At 45.3% G+C, this 22,054-nt stretch overlaps 1 protein-coding gene across 1 annotated transcript; it reads right to left on the reverse strand.

The window, feature by feature from the left end:
- Positions 1–10,759: 10,759 nt before the first annotated feature.
- On the reverse strand, positions 10,760–21,923 carry LOC146341853 (vomeronasal type-2 receptor 116-like). Its single transcript, XM_084807066.1, has 5 exons — positions 21,629–21,923; positions 20,153–20,240; positions 14,019–14,112; positions 13,196–13,322; positions 10,760–12,283 (listed from the first exon to the last, which is right to left on the reverse strand). The coding sequence occupies exons 1-5, from the start codon at positions 21,921–21,923 to the stop codon at positions 11,757–11,759; spliced, it is 1,131 nt and encodes a 376-aa protein (XP_084663192.1). The 3' UTR covers positions 10,760–11,756.
- Between the last annotated feature and the right edge of the window lie 131 nt (positions 21,924–22,054).

The following is a 22,054-nucleotide window of genomic DNA, read 5'->3' on the forward strand; positions in this document are numbered from 1 at the left end:
GTGAAGAATAGGCAGGGGATCCCACATTCCACAGCTAACACCGAGAGCTTTGCACACAACGTGTGGGAGGAACATCAGCTGCAGTACCACTAACACCACCATCCTAACTGCAAACCTTCCTTATGAGCACAGAACCTCTGTTATGGTTACAGTTTCTGTGATTAAAATGACCTGATTGGAGTGGCTGTTTGAGATCCTTATAGGCTTGAAGCCTGCAGTATAGTAGAAAAGTACCAACAATCAGTATGGCCAGGACTTGTCCATCTCATCCTCAGCCTTTGTTCCTAATGATGCTGGGGAATATTTACATACTCTTTCACAATCCGTTTTATTTATTGGCCACTGGAACTCCACAGGGGATTTAATAAGCAGCTTTTTTTTACAGTCTTTTTCATAATTACAGGGGACTGAACTCAAAGTCCTATATTCCCTCTTGCATTGCTGAAGAACATGTTTTCTCTTGTCTCAAAATAGTTATTCTCTCTCCAATAGCTGGATAGAAATGAACCATAGGAAGACCAGCAATTAAAGATACTTTGGAGCCATAGAGGAAATGGGTTTCATTGGTGACAGGAGAGTCCTGCCTGGGTCAATCTATGTTCCTAAAAACTTAATGCCATCCCACTGGTTCTACATCACTCAGGAAATCATGGAGGTCCATAGTCATAGCTGACTTCTTGCTCTCTCTACGTGGAATCTCTGGCCCTCCTGGGGTTAGATCCAGATTTAAGCTGGAGCAACGGTTCTGGAAGAAGTAGACTTCCACAACCTGTCCTTCCACAGCAGCCCCCAAAGCCCCTTGAAAATGCTACACAAGGAGTCAGGAGACTCATGGGTTGAGCTCTGGGGTGTGTGGGGTGGGACAGGGCTCCCCAAAATCTCCTGAGGAAGCTCTTACCTCTTGTGGAGGGTAGATGCTGGATCAAATCTTAGATGTTCTGGGACTCAAACTCCCATTTGCCCCGGCCAGCATGTTCCACAGAGTTGCTGGGAGTTGTTCTCCAGCAACATCTGGAGGGCACAGGTTCCCCAACCCTGTGCTAACAGAACTTCTTCTGGGATGACAATAAAATTCATGCTGAAGCCAGCTTGTCTAATGGTGTAGCATAAGGCTTCATGGGTTTGACAATATCCATGAGGCTTTTTCAGTATGCCTGTGTGTGTATGTGTGAATGTGTTGGTGGGACATAACTCTTTGTTTCTGGGTTCACCAAGCCTGGAACAAAAGGAGTAAAGGTAGGGCAAGCATTTCAGAAAAGCAAGGGGGCTTGTATAGAAAGTATTGGGGCTCTCCTTACCTTTCTCTCCTTCCTTCCTTCCTTCCTTCCTTTCTTTGAAACCTTTTTTGGGGGGTACTTTACATATTTAAAATGTTTTACAGCTCTGTTACAGGCTCTGAAAGTGGAAACTCAGAAGTTTAGCCATGGCCACAGCTGCCTCCATGCTTCCTTCCCACGGGCATTCACACTATAGCATCCTCCCAGAAAGCCCCTGGGAAGGATGTATGGTGATGGGTAGAGCTTTGCTCCTGCTGCCCCATCTAATTCTTTGGCAATATTGTCCTGATAGTCAATCTGGTAACATTTTTGTTCTGGAGACAATCTATTTCCTTGAACTTAATATGTTCCCACTGACTCTATGGCTGAAGCTACACAAGCATAAATATGTCATTGTCAAGCAGTTTCCATAACTGTTATGGGCACATTATTTCCTTTTACTCCATTATGGAAGAGTTGACATCTGTTACTAAACCTCTGGTATAATTTCCTTTATGTCATTTTGTCCTTGCTGTATATGGTGTAATGTGGCTTTTCTTTCCATTTTAATTGCCGGTAGGGATGTCAGAGAATTTCTCCACGAATCTCGGTGAGGTCGAATGCCAGCGCATTCGGCCCCCCGAAATTGGTGGTGAAATTCTCTTCCCCCCTGCCCCCCCCAGGATGGGACTTACCTCTGTCAAATGTCCCTCTCTGCGGCGGGTCCCGGCGGCGTTTCGGCGGGGGTGGGGGCGGCGGTGGCGGCCGGTCTTCCGACCGGCTGCTGCCGCCACCATTTCCCCATAAAGTTTAAAAAAAAAAAAACGTGATAGGCTACGTAACGATTTACGTAGCCTATCACAACTAGATTTTCAAAGAGACTTTCACAGGTGACTTTGAAAAAAAAAAGCGTGTACGCAAATGGCGGTGCCCATGGGTGCCGCCATTTGCGTTCCTTATTTGGACACGAGTAGTCTACGTAAAGATTTATGTAGACTACGGTGAAAAGTCTACGTAAATCTTTACGTAGACTACCCGTGTCTAAATAAGGAACGCAAATGGCGGCGCCTATGGGCGCCGCTATTTGCGTATGCACTTTTTTTTTTCAAAGTCACCCGTGATAGGCTACATAATGATTTACGTAGCCTATCACGGCTGACTTTGAAAATCTAGCCATGATAGGCTACGTAAATCGTTACATAGCCTATCACGTGTGTTTTTTTTCTCCCATAACTTTTTTATTTTGCGGCCTGGGAGACAGTGTGCTCCCCCCCGACTTGAATTTCGGTGGCAAGGGACGGGGGGCCTCCCCCTCCGCCAAGAATTTCAGGGGGAGAACCGAAGCACCTCCCCCCCACTGCAAAGGAAGCTGCGGGACCACGTAAGGGACTTTCGTCCATCCCTAATTGCTGGTGTTCCCCTGTTTTTCCCGCACTTGCATTATAGTGCACAGCCAATAGCAGTGTTGTGGGCATGATTTATCCTTTTTTGCGGGTTCTATTTATCCGCGTGGCTGTTGCCATTTTTGAGCCTGCTACTCATCGCTCAGCAGCCTCTCCTTTTAAAAAAATTTCAGGTAGCGTCATCCGCGCAGGTCCCTAGGAGTGCTTCCACTTCCAGGACCTTCCTGCTATACCGCGTGAAGCATCACTCCAAGTATGGTAAGTCGTTTTTTTTATTTCTTTGCTACCTTTCCAAGAGCCTATACCTTCCCTCTTCTTCTCCCTGCAGTAACATTGTGCTACAATGTGTATTCCTCGACTGTAACACTGTTTTTCAATGTATCCAAATGTAAGAACCACTTCCCTTTAGGGCAAGGCATGCCTTGTTTTCCTCACCCGGTCGATACAAAGTATATTCTCTCTCCTTTCATCACATTTTTTTTCTGTTTCATGATGTCAAGGGCTCCTTGGAGGTCTCTCTCAGTCTAATCCAGTAGCCAAGTCCAGACAGAGACAAATGGATTCTTTTCAAAGCTTTATTCCTCTTTTACAACTTAACAACTCTACTGTTAGCAACTAGATATGAGCAGCAGAGTACCTATGCCCTAAGTTGGAACAGTTGGTCCCCATTTGAAAGGGAATTACTGGCAGACCCCTGAACTTTAGGACTAGGGAGAGTCCCTCCCCTTTTCCCTTGGATCCTCTGGGCGCAGCCGTTGTTTGCGCACCAACTGGGCACTACGCCTCCTTTTTGCACCCTCCATTTGGCGCCTCTCTCTGCGTCGGCGTGGCGCGTCCATCAAGTCTGCTTCCCACGCTCTGTCACACCCAGGACCGCTATCTAAGCTAGGAATGCTGGTGGGAGGAATCTCCGTCAGCTGTGGGCCCTGGGAAAGAGGAGCACGCTCCTGTCCCAGGAGCGACTCGTCTTCCTCAGAATCAGAACTACTCTGCCATTCTATGGGCTCAGTGTCCACCCTGACACATGTGTCTTTGTATCTCCATGTTAATTGTACTCTGACTCTTCAATTTCTCCCATGCAGTGCTAATGCCCCTTACTTAACTGAATGTCTGGATTTTTTAATTATTATTATTTGTTTATTAATGTCAGTGCAAGGGCAGGGCATGTACAAACAAATCCTTCCTTTTCCATTTCCCCCTTGGCTGTTGTCTCATTTCTATGAGTGATGCCTTCTCTTAAAGTTTAAAAGAAATAATAGTTAATTAATGGCCAGTGCTTTTCAACAAACATGGTGGAATGTACCAGATGCAGCATAAACAGATTCAACAGAAGTACCAGATGCAGCATAAACAATGCTGTGCTTCTCTAGCCAATGAAAGCTTTTCACATTTTTATTTTAAAGCTGAATATATACAACACATTCTGTAACTGAAATCCTCCAACTTATTTTTCTAGGTCATCCCTACCCAAACAACATGGAAGCAGAGAACGCAGTAGACGATGCTTCATCACAGTCACACCAAACAGTTGAAAGACAAGGTGAGTATTCTTGGGTTACATATGCATTGGCTGATGGTGCCCTGTCCTGGTACACATTTCCTTGTGCACTCTGTGATAGATGATGTGTATCTATGGCAGCATCCACTCTCTGAGCAGAATTCATAACAAAGAATTGTTAAGACTGCAGAAGTTGATGCCTCCAGTACATGGGCATATAAGACAAACTCACATCCTCTTAGGGATGTACGAAAGTCACTTACCTTTTCGCCGGTGTGATTCGCAGTGGGGGGGAGGCACTCCGTCCCTCCCCCCGGAATCCTCCCTGGCCGGCTCCACTCTGCGGCAGCTCCACGGAGCCGCTGGACAGGGCCAGCCACAGCCGGAGTTCTGGCCGCAGCCAGGGTGCTGAGGACACAAATGGCGGCCGCCATAGCGGCTGCCATTTGCATCCCGCCAGGCTGCCATAATAGGCTATGTAACTATTTACATAGACTATCATGGCAGAGCACAGACGCAAACGGCGTAGTGGCTGACATTTGCATGGCTGCCTTTACCGTGATAGGCTACGTAAATACTTACATAGCCTATCACAGCTGCAAGGGTGCAAATGGCAGCCAGTAATCCTTGTCTAGGGATGTACGAAAGGTACTTACCTTTCCATGGATTATGCTGATGCTGGGGGGAAGCGTTCCATCCCTCTCCCCGGAATCCTGGCCGGGGGGGAGGCGCTAGGTTCCTCCCCCCCGGAATCCTGGCCGGCCGGCTCCGCTCCGCAGCGATTCTGCGGAGCCGCTGGCTAGCAGGGACGCAAATGGCAGCGGCCATAGCCGCCACCATTTGTGTCCCTGCAGTCAGCCGTGATAGGCTACGTAAATGTTTATGTAGCCTATCATGGCTGAGCAAACAAAAAACAAAAAAACCCCATGCATATGCAAAAAGTGGCGCCCATGGGCGCCTCCATTTGCGTTACTTATGTTGGCACGTCTTAGTCTATGTAAAGATTTACGTAGACTAAGACAGCGAAAATAAGGGGACCGCAAATAGCGTAGATGCTACGCTATTTGCGTTCCCCTTATTTTTGCCGCTTAGTCTACGTAAATGTTTACGTAGAATAAGACAAGCCAAAATAAGGAACACAAATGGCGGCACCCATGGGCGCCACCATTTGCGTATGCGCATGGGTTTTTTTGGTGTTTTTTTAATCAGCCGTCATAGGCTACGTAAACATTTACGTAGCCTATCATGGTGTTTTATTAAAATCTAGCCGTGATAGGCTACGTAAATCTTTCCATAGCCTATCACGTTTTTTTGTTTTGTTTTTTACTTGGAAATGGCAGCGGCGGCAGCCATTTCCGATCCGCCTAAGGTAAGTCCCGTCCTGGGGGGGTGGGGGGCCGTTCCACCACCGATTTGGGGGGCCGAATGCACTGGCATTCGGCATCCCCGAGATCCATGGCCGAACTTTCGTACATCCCTATCCTTATCTTCCCTCTGTGATCTGCACACGTACTCTGCAAAAGTTTCAGAATCCCTGTGCTTTGCAGAGAGGATGTGGTCATTCTCTTTGCTGCAGTGACACATTATTCTATCAGCAATATTATTAGCCCCCCAACGTTTCTTCCTTTCTAGGGATGTACGAATCCATTACCTGGCTCCACACAGGGGCATCTGGGGGATTCCAAGGATTCTGGCGGGAGGGATGGAGCGCCTGCCCCCCACCGCAGATGCCCCTGTATGGAGCCAGGTAAGGGATTCGTGCATCCCTAGACAGAACATTATACAGTACTGATATTGTGTTTATACCATAGCTATCACGGTAAAGGCAGCCACGCAAATGGCGGCCACTACAACATTTGCGTGGCTGCCTTTACCATGATAGGCTATGGAAATTCTTACGTAGCCTATCACAGCAAAGAGCAGGGGTGCAAATGGTATAGCGGCCGCCATTTGTGTCCCTGCTCTTTGCCGTGATAGGCTACGTAAATACTTACATAGGCTATCACAGCTGCTTACAAGGACACAAATGGCGGCTGCTACAACAGCCGCCATTTGCGGCTGCAGCAGTCCAGCCACAGCCAGAACTCCGGCTGCAGACAGCCCCGGCCAGCGGCTCCTTGGAGCCGCCGTGGAGCAGAGCTAGCCAGGGAGGATTCCAGGGGGAGGGACGGAGCACCTCCCCCCCACTGCAGATGCCCCTGTGCAGAGCCAGGTAAGGGATTCGTACATCCCTAGACAGAAGGTTATACAGTACAGATATTGTGTTTATACCATAGCGATCATCCCCTTTGCTCTGCTAGTCCACCTCCCTAGAACTCAAAAGTCCTTGTGCATGTAAAGTGCATCCATAGATCTTACTTCTCCTAATGTTATGTCTGTTTTTATGTCTTCTATATTTCTCTTAACAGACCCTGGAATCGCTAACTCCCAAGCCACTCTGTCTCCCGCCACCCGCATGGCGATAATCAGAACCGTTGGGGGGCTAATGATATTGCTGATAGAATAACGCGTCACTGCAGCGAAGAGAAGGACGGCATCCTCTCTGCCATGCGCAGGGATTCTGAAACTTTTGCAGAGCACGTGTGCAGATCACAGAGGGAAGATAAGGATTTCTGGCAGGAGAGGCAGGCTTTGATAAAATCCATAGAAACCCAGACAGCGGTTCTTAAAGCTCTTTTGGGTAAGCTTCCTAATGTGAATAAGGCCCCAAGAACAGAACCGGGACATGAGATAGTACGTATTGCACAGGAGTACTTGCCAGTGCATCCTGGGCCCTCCAGTGCTGTCCGGATATGTCCAAAAACATGATGCAATCACAAGCACTCCAAAGAGACAGGGAGTCTTTCGGTTCAGACCTGCTTGGAGGCTCAAGAGGCCTAAACAGTTTTCACCTTCATAACGCATAGTGTTATGTTTCACCTCTGTTGCTGTATCTTCTTCCAGTTGCGATCAAGCTCTCGATACAACTGTATAGTGCTTTCAGTGTTTGTACTGCTTTCTCGTGGTAGTCAATAGTCATAGAGCATTAATTGTAGTTATTTCTGTACCTTTGTGCTGGGGGTAACCTAGACCAAGGTGAATCTTAACTTTGTGTTCTGTTGATGTAACGGGCACTGTTGTTTCCTCAAACTGTCTCTACAGTAAACTTGTCAGTGGGGAAGTAAAGACTCGGGACAGATGAAGTTGACAACAATTGTGTTTATATTATGTTTTGAGTTTTTCTCAGCATTCATGTTAATGTTTCAGTAAAGAAAGTAATCATACATTTGTATTTACAGAACGGAAAAAAAAGTGTTCAAATCACAACCGCTGTTATTATTAAAATGCTGATAAAAAAAAACCAGTGTTAAATACTATTCTTAAAAAGCAGTTAAAACTGAACTTTTAGTGCTGATGATGTTCCACTGAGCTCATACGCTTTTCCTCGGGTAGTCCCACATGTGGTTTTCTTTCTTTTTTCAGAGAAGACGTGTCTCCCCACCCTGGTGAGACTTCTCTCAATGCTGCGCTCTGCAACAGAGGAGAATACATTCAGGGTGCACCACTATTCTGGTTAGACAGAGAGAAAAGGACCACAACTCCAAGCTCGTAGTGCATTGCTACCATCCAGAACTGCGTCTCCAGGTCTCTGCTTGGTTGCACTAGTTTTCTCTTGCATCAAATCAATAATAGCAAAGCCATCCCTTTCTCCAAGCAGGCACTTTCCAACCTTCCCTGGAGCACAGCTGTTGGGATAGAGTGCAGGACTTTTTGTAATGCATGCAGTATGATGATGTTTGTTTGAATTTGTAAAGGAAAAACAGTACTTATATTGTTGAAGGGAAGATTCTTTCCACCTCACACAATCTACCAACGCCTGCTGTGGCTACGTCATCGCAGTACTTACGTATGAGCTTGTGAATGCTCAAGAGGGAAAACTGAAAGACTGGTTTGGGGGGAACATAGGGGGCATTTCTACACCAGCCTGAAATCCTGCATTTAAAATGGGGCTTTCTGCTTCCGTTTTAAATGCAGGATCGCAACTGACCGCCTTTACACATGCTCCCTTCCCCCTCCCGCTTTTGGTTTCTTTGCAGGATTAGGGAGGGCTTCTTTACATGGCAGCCATGTGGTTTGACCTGAGGGAGCTCCTTCCTTCTCATGGCCCCAATCCTGGGCACTTACTTACTTGGGAGTAAGCCACATTGAACTCAGTGGGACTTACCTCTGAGTAGACATAAGATCACCCTGTAAGTCTGCAACCCTTGAGTAAGCTCCATTGAACTTAATAGGGTGCTGTGAAACAACAGAGGATGTTGCTTCTGAGCTTGGTGGGGTGGGGGATCAGATGAGGCATTTTACCCTCTTCTCCCTCTGATTGAGAAATGCAGAGGCAGGAGACACAATCGGCAGGTGATTCTTGCCCTCACGCCTGTCAAATCTGCTCCTGCACGCCCCCACTCCCATCCTCAATGCCTTCCTCATCCTCACTGTGCCCCCAACAACCAAAAACAAATGCCCACAGCAGGCAGACAGAGCTATTTCTTCCACTATGGAAGAATTTGACATGCCGATCATGGCTCTCCTGTTCCGTGGGCTGGAAAAAAATACCCCATTTTTTTCTGTTTGAGGAAAACACGGGATAGGTGGGTCCATGATCTGTGTTGTGTCGCTGTTGTTTGTGGGAGGGGTGGAAAAGAAGATAATATAAAGAGGAATAGTTAGCTCTTGGTAGAATTCAAAGACAATGTATTTCAAGTAGGTACATACTTCGAGAATGTTCACACACACACATGCACAGACACACACACACACACACACAGCATACACAGACCTAAGATAGCACAAGCAGGGGCATGTTTTGCACCAGAAAAGGAATAAGGACATCTGTATGAAGCACTCACTTTCCTGGCATCTCCGAGGTACACTGTACATTGAAGGAGAATGTGTTCCATTGCAAGACAAACCTCCACAAAAATCTCTGCCACCACCGATCTTCCAAGCCTGAACTGTTCAGCAGCATTTTTGTAGAAGCAAGAGTTGGCCTGCTTCCAAGTGGTCACAGCTACCCTTTTCTCAACACTGACCGGAACCCACATAGCTGTGCGTTCCCTTTGTAGTGCAGGATTCAACTCAGCCTCAGTCTCAAATAGGGTGCTTCAAGACATCCTGAAGTATTCTATCCAACAGGCATCGTTCCAGACCTTGAGAATGAAGTTCTCCCACCAATTCTTGCTTGAAGGTTGAACCCAGTAGCGGCAGACGATCAAGGGCATTCTCACATGAGCAACACAGTCAGCATCATGTTCGGGTTAGTTTGCAGTCTGGCAGAAAAATAATCTTGACGCCTCTGGAAAAATCCAGGCACAAGCAACCGAGACCATCTCCGCTTTGCTCGCTGAGCCTCATTGAGAGTCAAGCCCCAATGAGCAGCCCATATAAAACTAAGAAGGAGTACAGCTAGTTCCACGTTCTCAATGAGGGCACTTGAATTCCGGGCAGGATCCATGGTGTAATGAGGGAAATGAAATTGACTCAATCTAGCATGAAATTTACTGAGAAAATATGTGAATGGACCACCCACTAGGATTCACAGGAGCACACATGTGTGGGACAATGAAAAGAGCGGGGGGAAAGGGGGCGGTGCCTCATCCACATTACAAGTAAAGGAGCAACCAGTGGCGGCGATCGGAGAAGCATGAAGGTTGCATTTCAAATAGTAGATATACCGCAGTGTGCCTTTCAATGAAGTTACAACAAAAACACAGGAACCTGACAGAACAGGCAGTGTGTGCCATTGCAATAAAAACCGTAAAGGTACAGTGGTACAGTGCAGTACTCGAAGCATTGTTGATGGAAGTGTAGCCTTGGCCTTGGCTTCCCGGAGCGGCCTGCTTCACAACTTGTGAAAACCAGAATGAATGTTCACCCACTTACTCTGATAAGCTGAGTGAGACTGATCAGGGCTGGCCCTACCATTGGGCGGAGTGAGGCGGTCATGTCAGGCAGCAGGTTCTGACTTGGGAAGCAGCAGCGAGGTATTGGAGGAGAACCCTGTGGGCCATACAGCCTGCCCTGCAACCCTACATTAGTCCGCTGCCTTCAGGTGTTGTGGAGGATGCTGCCCCATGGTCAGTGTTGAGGAAAGATTCAACGACCAGCCCAGTCAGCTTTTGGAAATGGAATGGGAGGGGTCTCCATCTTGTCCATTGCCTCAGACAGCAAAATGTCTTGGACAGCCCTGATTCTATTTTCTCATTGACCGAACAGTCATCTGTTGCCTGTTGATATGTGAATGGAAATCCAGCAAGTGATGGATGAACAGAAAGAAGAAAGCATTCTACCCACCCAGAAATAAAGTACCAGCGGTTCCCACCAAAACAGGAAAATGTGTCATGGCTTTAATCAGGGGGCTCACTTTACATGGTTCAAATGGTGTGTGTTGGGGGGAAGAGACTTGGGCACCAAAAGAAAAGATAAAGGGGGCGGTGCCAGAGTGGAGAAGTCATGGGCAGGATGGGGACCAAGAATTTTTGAGATACATAGACAAACACACAGATAGCACACAGAAAGAGATTCTCCCTTGGAAACTACTGACAAGAAAAGACAAATCTTCATGATAAAATTTTCTAAGTAATATTTACTTATTTATTTATTTATTTATTTCACAATGGTTTGTCAAAGCTGCTGAGGGGGGAAAGAACTTAAGGGACAATTCACTGTACACATACATTGGTCTGGGCCTTTAATTCATTCTTGATGACCAACCAAACCCAAAGTATTCTAAACTGGAATGAATTATGAGTAGGGACATGGAAAACACAGAGGTTCTCCAAGTTCCAACTTGAAGCTTGGTCAGATTCATGGTGATATCAGATTGCAAGGATGTTTTTTTTCATCATATTATGTAAAATCATTAAATACCTGGGTGTGCATTCAAAAGTATGTAATCTTATCCCAATGATTAAACACTCTTTCTGCACTTTTTAAAAGTATACATTTTTCATGCATATTTTTCGAATGTATGTGTTATAAAAATGTATGTGTTTTTCCAGACATATTCCCCCCCCACCCGACCCCCACCCCCTGTGAACAAAATTAGAGGCCAAGGAGTGCAGATTACACTCACATTCAGGTTCAGGATGTGGGATTGGGTAAATTCTGCAAACTAAGCAAACTGAAACAAGAGTCTTATACATCCCTAATTATAAGATGCTACAGATGGAGTCCAAAAGGATATTTAATCAGAGTTTTCTCTTTATGAGCCACTCCCGATGGTTCAGCTCAGGCCTCAGAACAATCATGTAGCATTTAGGGAAAAATATGAAACTCAGCAACCCAGCACTCGAGGCTAAGATGGAGAATATCTCCACAGCTACCATGCATCTCCCCTTGCTGCTCAAATACGTTGGAATAAAGGATAACCAGACACTGCAAAACACCAGCATGCTGAAAGTGATAAATTTTGCTTCATTGAAACGATCAGGGAGTTTCCTTGCTAGAAAAGCGACAGTAAAACTAACAATAGCCAAGAAACCCATGTAGCCCAGGACACAGTAAAACATAGTAGCTGAGCCCTCATTGCATTCCAATACAATTTCTTCCATTTCTGCATGCATATCAATGTCTGGGAATGGAGGAGAGGTTGCCAACCACACAGTACAAATGCCTGCTTGAATGAGGGAGCAGGAAAGAACAATGGAGCTGCCCAGGCCTTTCCCCACCCACTTCCTCATCCTGGATCCTGGCTGGGTGGCCATGAAAGCAAGAACCACTGTGATGTTTTTTTGCCAAGACAGACGAAACAGCCACTGAGAAAATTATGCCAAAGGTAGTTTGGCGGAGGAGACATGTCACCCTCAGGGGTTGGCCAATGAATACTAAGGCACAAAGGAAACAAAACAAGAGGGAGATGAGAAGAGTGTAAGTGAGGTTCCGGTTGTTGGCTTTGATTACGGGAGTGTCATGGTGCTTTATAACAATTCCTAGCACTAAAACAGTGATTAAAAAAAATGAAAGAGCACCAGTTGTCAACCCAAGCCCAAGAGGTTCTTCATAAGATAAGAAAGTTATAAGCTTTGGAATGCATGAACTGCGGTGCTTATTTGGATAATGATCCTCTGGACACTGGTGACAGTCAGTCATATCTGAAAGTTAGAAGATATATTTTCAGTTATACAGACATTCCATATTGTAATTATCTTAAAGAACTCACTTTAGTGGGTAAGGGCCTACAATAATGAATCAAACTCATAGATAACCATTTGCATGGGCATCCACATACAAACCGATGTAATTGCATATTGCTTTATTTGTGTGAAAAATGGGTGGCACCTGTAGGAAGCAATCCTATGTCTGGCGACATAGGATCATTCGATTTCTTGGATTGGAGGTCAGAACCAGGGCTCCAATCCCAGATCCCAGAAACCGCACTCGCTGCCCCAACCCCCTCATAACCAGCACAGTTCTCTCCACACTGGCTGCATCTCCATGCTCGGAAACAGCATGGAGACAGGGAAAAGGGGGTAGTCCTAAGGGCAGGAGGGACAACAGAAGCCATGTTATGCAGCTTCCTATGCACATCTCGGCCTCCTTCCCTCCCCCTCCCCAAAGCCACACCTAAATTTGAACATCTTCATAGAACGCACCGTCACCATTCACTATTTGTCTCATCTAAAAACTCTTGAATATAGTAACCTTTCCTCATAGGAGTGTTGCTCCAGCCCCTTGATACACCATTTCACCATTTCCTACACCACTTATGGCTCTACAATATCCATTTTTGTGCTACTGTGATCAAAATTATATACATTATTGCAAGTGCGGTGACATCATAAATCTGTATAAAGGCATGATAATATTGGCAGTTTTATTCTTTATGCCTTTCCTAATGATCCCCAACATGGAATTTGCCTTTTTCACAGCAGCTGCACACTGGGTCAATATTTTCATTGAGCTACCCACCAGAAACACAAGATTTCTTTCCTCATCCACCACCACCAGCTGATAGTGTGAACCCCCCATTGTATTTGAAAAGTGCTGTACAATAAAATTCTCACCGTTCTGGTCAGAAATCTTCCCTTCTGGACATGGAATGCAGTTGTAGCAGCAGAACGGCTCCCCCTCCTTCTTTTGCTTGCTGTGGCCCGGCTGGCAATGGCCGTTACACACAGAGATGGGCTGTGCCTAATCCAGGAAAGACAGAGGAGAACGTTAAACTGCCTATTCCACCAACGAAATACGAGCATCTTCAGGCAAATGGGTTAGAATCCTTAAGGTTCAGAAGCGAACATGACATAATGCAATCAGCTTCTGTGGGTTTCCTGATTGTGAGGTGCACTTCAATAGAATATTTTACCTTTAAAACAAAGGCCAAAAGCAAATATTTCCATGGATTAGATGCTTAGCCAGTTGACTCAACCTGAAAACCCAGACCAATTTGCTTGTGAGTGAGCTCCTTTGAACTCAGCGGGACTTACTTCTGAGTAGTCATATACAGGGGGGCACTGTTATACTTACACACTTCATGATATGAAATATTGGAAGTGTCTATGTCTGGACCTAGGTGTTGAAGATGTTAGTTAGTGTTCCTCCTGTCAAGATCCTACAGTCCATATGTCTGATAGGTTAAAATAAAAGAACCTGAAAGGAATCCAGACCCTTCACCACCTCAGTGGGCCTGAGAAATTCCGGGGATATTTTGGGTTCATGCTTAAATAGGAGATATTTGAATATAGAGGGAGAGAGAGATTCTCTTTGGACTCTAATGCATGCTTAAAAACTTATCCATGCATCATGTCTTGCAAGATAACCCCTTTGAACTGCCACACCTTATTCATAATTGACATGCTTCCCAAATGCCTGCGTTCATTCAGTTCCTACCTGGTGAAATGAGCTGTGCCATACAATGTCATCTTCATTAAGGGTCAATGCTTCGGTTACTGGAGCTTGAGGGTTTATCCTTCCAACTTTTAGTCTAACAAAAGAATGGTTTGGAAATATGACCCAATTTATAACATCAAAGTCTGTTATTAATACTCCATTCTGGTCAAAGAAAACCTTGTCCCCAGCACTGTTGTTAAAAGACACTTGTTTCAGAAAGTGGTGGAGCTAGATTGAGTATGAAAAAGAAGTGTTTAATAAAAAGGATGCAATAAGAAACGGAATCATCTATCTTTCATTTATCACCTCCATCCTGATTGTTCTGAAAGCTTACATCTTGGATGCATCACTCCTTCATTTTGAAGGAAAGGGTGCACCAGTCGAAGCAGTGACAAAATACACCCAGTGGCCTCATTTCCATTTTGGGGGCCAAAAATGCTCCTGGGATGGAACAATGCTACAATATCTTACGATCACATTCCATTTTTTTTCCCAAAGGGCAATGTCTGGCTCCATTTCCAAATGAAGAGGTGGAATATGCAACCCTCACCCACCTCGTAAACCATTAGTGTGCCCTTATCCCCACCTATGGAAGTTCTGATCTAGGAAAGAAGCTAAAGTACTGGGAGGTTGCTACCAAAGACTACCCAAGTCCACTGTTCCAGAATAAGCATTTCTGGCTACCTTTCTCAAATATAAGGAAAAGCCCCTTTGCTAAGATGTGTCAATCCAAATTCTGATTCTATTTTAAGTCACATCGTGGTGGCTCCATGATGCTCAGTAACAGCTTAGCCTCCTTTCATTCATCACCCATTCAAACAGAACCTGTTTCCTACACAGATTAAAACCTGTTGTGTTACTCAGAGATGGTACTCATGCCCCATAAGTTGGTTTGATATTTGTATGCAATGGTAAAGTTACCAGTGACAACGTTGTGGAAGAAACAGGTCTGCAGTGTCTTCTTGAAGATCTTGCTCCAAGTATTGCCAGCAATGGTGCGAAATACCCACACTATGATAGCTACCAGGTTGCTGAAAAAGATATATGGACTTTCTGAGCACTCGAGAAATTACCTGCCATGGCTGGTGTTTCTGAGGTTTCCATCTCTTTCTCTCCACTGCTGCTCTGCCTGTATATGTGGAGGAAACCATGGCATGTAAAGCATGAGCCAAAGCATAGACAGCATTGTAGATGCTGTAGCTGTGGCCTGTAATGTGCTTTTCAAAAACATGCTCAGGAAGGTTCTCCAGCCTCTCTTCCCCAGTGCAGAGATCTCCAGTCATATCAGCCAAAACAGAATTTGAGATGACACAGCCAAACGCTAATGCCCAGAAGTCTCTGATAAAACCATCTTCCTTTGTGCTGTAAGGATTTCTGCTCTGAAGGAAGGGTTGAAATCCTGGTAGTTCGTTGGATTGGGCTGCAAAGGATAGAGCACCTTGGAATACATGGATATTCTTTTTTCCAGATCTGCACATTGCCATATGATTTCAATTCTAGCTGGGCTGTCATAATCCACACTTTACCAGTTGCCATTTGTATTGTTTCTTTAATATCTGAGAGTGATAGTATCCAGTTCAAAAGCAACATGGAACGAAGATCTCCAAAGTAGAGAAAGACTTTGGCTGTGCTTTTGATAATTCTATCACACGCTTTCAATGACCATTGTCTAATATCTCCGAACACATTGTCCATACCGCCACTGTAGATTGTGTCTATGAAGGCAAAGCAGATGCCATGCTTGGAAAAGTGTGGAACAACAACCTGCTTAATCCATTCCGAATTAACTCCAACTGAAATGAACAATCCAATCCATGTCCACTTGAAATGGAGAAGCACATGCAGAATCCCCCTGTACTGATAGGCTTCATTTGGGACCATTTGGTAGGAAGGAATTCCTTGGGTGCTATCCATCATCACTGAACCATATACAAGCTACACATAGATTGGGAGTAGGTGGATAGACAGAATGATTTTCAAAGTGAATTAACAGCTTTTTTCTGCTGTCTGCATGGGATTAGTCCCATCTGTTTATCAAGGCTAGGCAACCTTTTGTGGCCTGCAGGTACAGTTGACATTTTGAAAAAAAAAAGTCATGGGCACCACCACAAATTGCTGTGGAAGGTCAAGTGTTGGGAGCAGCCCTTCTCTGAATTTTCTCTTTTCTCTTTTCTCCCCACCCCCCACACTTCTGGATTTTATTTTATTTTTGTCTCCCTTTATAGGTTCTCACCTGTCTTCCCTCCAAAAGCCATTTTTGGAAAGGGCACCCTTTTCCCCAGCTCTATTAAAGTCAGTGGAGCAAGATTGATTGCCAAAATGATGATGAAAGAAATGATGAAACATTTCTTTCAGGCAGGACGCATTTTCCCTCACCTCACTTAAAGTTAATGGAGTGCTCTTGTGCCATTGACTTCGCTAAAGGTAGGAGGAAGTGTGGGGATTATGGCCACACCCTGGAGAGTTTTTGGGTCTGCAGGCACCTAGTTGCCAAGCCCTAATACACAAGGAAGTGCCTCCTGATTTGTACTTGAGATTCTGCTGTGGCTTGTGTTGGATATTCTGGTGTGACTTACAGCAGTCTTGCATTTTATAAAGAAATGGTGGTACGTAAGACAACCTTTAGTATTGGAGGAAATAAACACAAGTTAGAGCCAGCTTAGAACGTACTGTATTAGTGCTTTTATACACATCATCAGAGAAGGTTTCCTGAAACTGTTTAACTAAAGCTGTGTGTATGAGTGTAAGTATGTGATAGCATGGGATAATGTTACTTGCTTCTTCTCTTGGAAGGGCACACACTTCTTGTTGCAGAGGCAGAAGGGAAGAAGGGAGAAAGAAGGAAGAAGGAAGAGGAAGGGAAGAGAAATGGAAAAATGAACTGATCAAGCTACAGACAACAAGGGGGATGAACAAGACAAGCAGCTGTTGATGCAACACATTCTTTATCTCCCTCCAGTGTCTGGATTCTGGAAACATGCGGAACTGTTCCTATTATCCAAGAGTTAGCTCCTTTTTTGCTTTATAAAATACTATGTCTACTTTAGGGGTGTACAAAACCCACTTACCGTTCTGGTCCGGGCATCTGTGGGGGGGGGGAGGAGGCGATCGGTCCTTCCCCCTGGAATCCTCCCCAGCCAGTTCCACTGTGCAGTGAGTTTGCGGAGCCTCCAGCTGGGCCCATCTGCAGCCAGACTTCTGTCCACTGCTGAGCTGCGGCCGCAAATGGCATCCAGCATAGGGGACACCATTTGCATCCCTGTTGTTTTCCTGATAGGCTACGTAAATATTTATGTAGCCTATCAGCAAAAAGAGCAGGGATGCAAATGGCGTCCACTAAGCCGGATGCCATTTGCGTCCACAGTCAGGGGAAGTGGACTGACAGCAGCAGCGGATGGACCCAGACCAGCTGGCAGCAGGTAGGGTTCATCCGGGAGGATTTCGGGGGATGGCGGGGGGGAATAGTCCGTTCCACCATGGACTCCGGGGGGCTGAATCTGGCATCATTGGAGTCCATGGTGGATTTCTCCACCATCCCTAGTATACTTCCCTTTCAAGTGCTGAATCTTTCTAGGAGTCAGTTCTTTTCTCTCTCTCAATGAAATGAAATGTAATGTCTCATCGCATATGTATCTGCTCAGACTTTACAGTCATCTTCAGAGACCCTCCTTTGGGTGCCCCTCCCTCCAAAGGAGATTTGGCAGGTCACTACAAGAGAGAGCATTCTTAGCGATTCTGCCTCACTTTTCTTTTCTCCCAGACATTTTCGCGTTTAGGAAAAGGGGCTTGGAAAAAATTGTGGTTTAATATATTTTATTCCAACATTGTTATTTTCTATTGTGTTTTATACTTTTAGCTTTTGTAAGGTGTTTTATTCTTTTAGCTTTTGGAATCCTCCCAGAGAATGTTTGATATTGGAAAGATTAAAAATATAATCAATAGATAAAATAATTAACAAAATAAATCCCCCCTTTTTTAGGTTACAGAAGAACATTACCTGTTTAGTAGCAAATTTGTTCTTGCTTCAGGCACTGAACGCTCATTTGAGTAAAGCAAGAGGGGAAATTTCCTCTTTACCTAGGAGCAATAGTTTGATTCTCTTGTGGAAGCTCTTCTCTAAATGCCTTTCTTATCAGATGTGTGCTGTGTAGCAACCAAGGGTTATTTATTTATTTATTTATTTATTTTAGTGGTGGCACCTGGTAGTGGAAAGGAAAAAGGAAAGGTTCCTCCTGTGCATGCGTTGGGTCATTACTGACCCCTAGAGGGAAGCCTGCTTACGCTGGCGTTTTCATGGCAGACTATAGCGGGGTGGTTTGCCATTGCCTTCCCCAGTCATGACTATCTTTCCCCCAGCAAACTGAGTACTCATTTTTACTGTCCTTGGACGGATGGAGGGCTGAGTTGACCTGAGCCGGCTACCCGAGACCTGGCTTCCGCTGGGATCGAACACAGGTCATGGGGAGACTTTCGGTTGCAATACTGCCACCTACCACTCTGCGCCACAATGTGTCTGATTCCTGTATTACTTTTTTTTTTTTCTTTGTCAGGTTAATAGATTTTAGTTCAGGAAATGCTGTACTCTACTTCAAGCCTGTTTCCTCATTTTATCATTAATGCAATGGTATGATGGCATATTATAATGTTTTATGGTGTAAACCATTTATTGTTTTTTATTTGTTGTTCACCATCCTGGGATCTATAGGATGAAAGGCGGTACACAAATGTTTTAAATACCCATAATAAAATAAAATAAAATTTGGTGTAAGTATGGAAAAATCAATTGGTTCTCATACATGACATCAGAGGCTAAGTATAGGCTCATTGATCATTCAAGTATGGAAAACGAGGATATGCACTTTCATTCATGGCTGCAGATGTGTTTTGCTTATCATCAGTGGTGTCACTGGATTTGCCATATTCTTTAGGGGTTGTTGGTGTGCAGAGCTTTGGCTGCTACAATGAAAGAGTAAAGTGATGACCATCGTTAAGATGATCCTGGAGATGTTCTCATTTGTAATGGCAGTTCACTCATGAGTAACAGAATTCAGAGTCTCAATGGCCAGGTTCTGGTAAATTAACAAGGCCACTGTGTACATAAGCAAGAGCCAGAAATCTACATCACAGCAGACCATGGGCTCGGTAATAGATATTGAGCTGCAGTGCCAGAAAACTAGGGATGTATAAGACTTCCATCTGGGGGATGAAACCTCAACAATTTTCCCCCAGTTCGGCCTTGAGGATTCCATTCATTTCCCCCCGCCCAATGATGTTTGTTGACTCAATCTGTAGCAAGTCTATTCAATAATGGATTCCCTGCTTTATTTTTTTAAATGGCTGCGATTTGTACAAATTGTGCCCCCCCCCCACTCAGGTATTTACATTTGTGCAAATGGGGTTGTGTGTTTTTTTAAAAAATGGCAATCTTGTGCAAGCGCACCTGATTGCAAGTCCACCTGTCCACTATGTAGCTCTGCAGAGATGTACTCCACTCTTGTAAATATTCTTGGCAGTTTCCTCCTTTCACCACACATCATCACATGGGGGAGACCAGCCTGGTCCTACACATCTGCAGAGAGGGGGGAGCTGCAGGGAGCTCGCTCCACCCCTCCCTGCTAGAAAGAACACACAGTTCCAACAGACAGTTCCTTAGGACTGCAGACTCTGGCCTCATCCATCGGCTAGAGAACCGAGGGCCACTGGGGGGCTGCATCTCCTGCATCCCGGGAAGAACATCATCACAGGAGGGAGACCAAACTGGTTCTAAACATTGGTCATTGGTGTATTTGCTCCCCTTGCCCTCCTTCCTCCCAGTCCCTTTTTCTTTTGTGTCATGTCTTTTAGACTGTAAGCCCGAGGGCAGGGACTGTCTTAATATTCATCTTTGTAAGCCACTCTGGGAGCCTGTTTCGGCTGAAGAGTGGGGGAAAAAATTAGTAGTTCTTTTGATAGTGTTAATTCCTGTATTGTTTTAATCAGGCTTTGGCTGGTTGACATTTTCTACCAGGTCCTTACCTGTGGCCACTCCGCTGTATTCTAAGTAGGGATGGCAGAGAATTCCGCCATGGATTGCAGTGAGGCAATCCATGGTAGAATGCCCCCCCTCCACGGAATCCCTCCTGGACAGCACTTACCTGGGGCGGATGCAGCGGATTCGACGGTGGCGGCGGCTGCAGCGGCTGGTCTCCTGGCCGCCGTTGCCATCCTTGCAGCTGTGATAGGCTACGTAAGTATTTAGGTAGCCTATCACAGCTAAATGCCCCCCCCCAAAAAAAACAGCGTATGCAAATGGCGGTGGCTAAAGTGGCCGCCATTTGCATTCCCTATTTCTGGCCATTCTAGCTTACGTAAATATTTACGTAGGCTATTACAGCAAAAAATAGGGGAACACAGATAGCGTAGTGTGTGCTATTTGTGTTCCTTTATTTTTAACCATTCTAGCCTACGTAAATAGCTAGATAAATAGGCTACGTAAATAGGCTAGAACTGTGAAAAATAGTGAACGCAAATGGCAGCTGCTGTAGCCGCCGCCATTTGCGTATGCTGGTGTTTTTTTTGGGGGGGATTAGCCGTGACTGGTCACATAAATACTTACGTAGCCTATCATGGCAGCCTGGCTGGATGCAAATCATGGCTGCTACGGTGGCCGCCATTTGTGTCCACAGCAGCCCATCTGCAGCCGGAACTCCAGCTGTGGACAGCCCTGGCCGGCAGCTCTGTGGAGCCACCGCGGAGCGGAGCCAGCCGGGCAGGATTCTGGGGGAAGGACCCGATCACCTCCCCCCATCGAGGATTCCAGAGGGAGGGACGGAGCGACTCCCTCCTCAATGCAAATCAATCTGCGAAAAGGTAAGTGAGTTTCATGCATCCCTAATTCTAGGAACAGGGTAGGGCAAGCTACTCCAGCACCAGAAGGCAACTGGATATCGGCAAATAGGTCTGTATCCAAAGAGCTGGAAAGTGGTGGTAGGGGTCCATTGTCATGGACAGTTTTAACTTTTTCTCAGCTTTTGTAGATCAACCCTATCCATTCAGTTTCGTTGTGGCAACTAAGAAAGAATTCTTTGGTACAGAGTATGGAATTGACATCAAGTGAAGCAGGCCCTGAGCAGGGTAATGACATGGTCCCCTAGGGTGCTAATTGTGTGGTTGCAGAGATGTTGGACATGCAGGTAACCAGGGCGAGCCTTAGGGGTAGATGAGCTGGGCAGACACCCAGGGTGCTGAGGACATTTGCTTTGTTTCTAACTCCCAAACTCAACTTGTTCTCAAACCCATGTTTTTAAGTTCTATGGTTATACCTTCTAATTTGAGACAAGGAGGAAATGAACCATGTTACAAAGGTCTGATTCTGACAGTGGAAGTATCCATACTACCATTTCTCAGATTGATTAATACCAACATGAATAAAGTAAAAAACAAACAAGCACCTAGGTATGAATAAATCATACCAATCATTTCACTTCCTTTAGCTTTGCAATTCACAGTAATAAGAAGGTATAACCAATTACCTGAAATATATCAATCTCTGTTTATACAAGACCACAAAGTCACATCCAGGCAGAAATGAACACTTGGATCATTTGTCGGTGTTTGTACTCCACACATACGTCCTACCTGAGGAATCTTGTAGATGCCCAAAATAGTTTGTATCAGATGTGAGGATTCCAAGTCAAGTCCTTTGATGGCTGCAATAAGATAGCCCTGGATATCACACTTGTAGTTGGGGACAAATTGGTTCAATGGAGAAATAAGATGCAATGCAGAACGAGACGTCCACCTTGTATTCATATGGCCATCATAGATGTGGAATCCCAAGGTGACATTGGGTAAGATCTGGGGGTTTCCATTGATTTCTTGTATGGCAAATACCAAGGCCAGGGTATGCTGGTAGTTCTGAGTCATTACCCTGCAATGAGATTTCCATTGAGAGTCAAAACTGTCTCCTGTACTTTGTAAAATCATTACTACTGCATTGTATGGCATTTTAGTTGCTACCAATAATGCTGTTGGGAGAATAATCTCAAGAATCAACT

The sequence above is a fragment of the Heloderma suspectum genome, chromosome 6 (genome assembly GCF_057233095.1).
Source record: "Heloderma suspectum isolate Gila_16-S chromosome 6, 16-S_ref, whole genome shotgun sequence".
Taxonomy (NCBI): Eukaryota; Metazoa; Chordata; class Lepidosauria; order Squamata; family Helodermatidae; genus Heloderma; species Heloderma suspectum.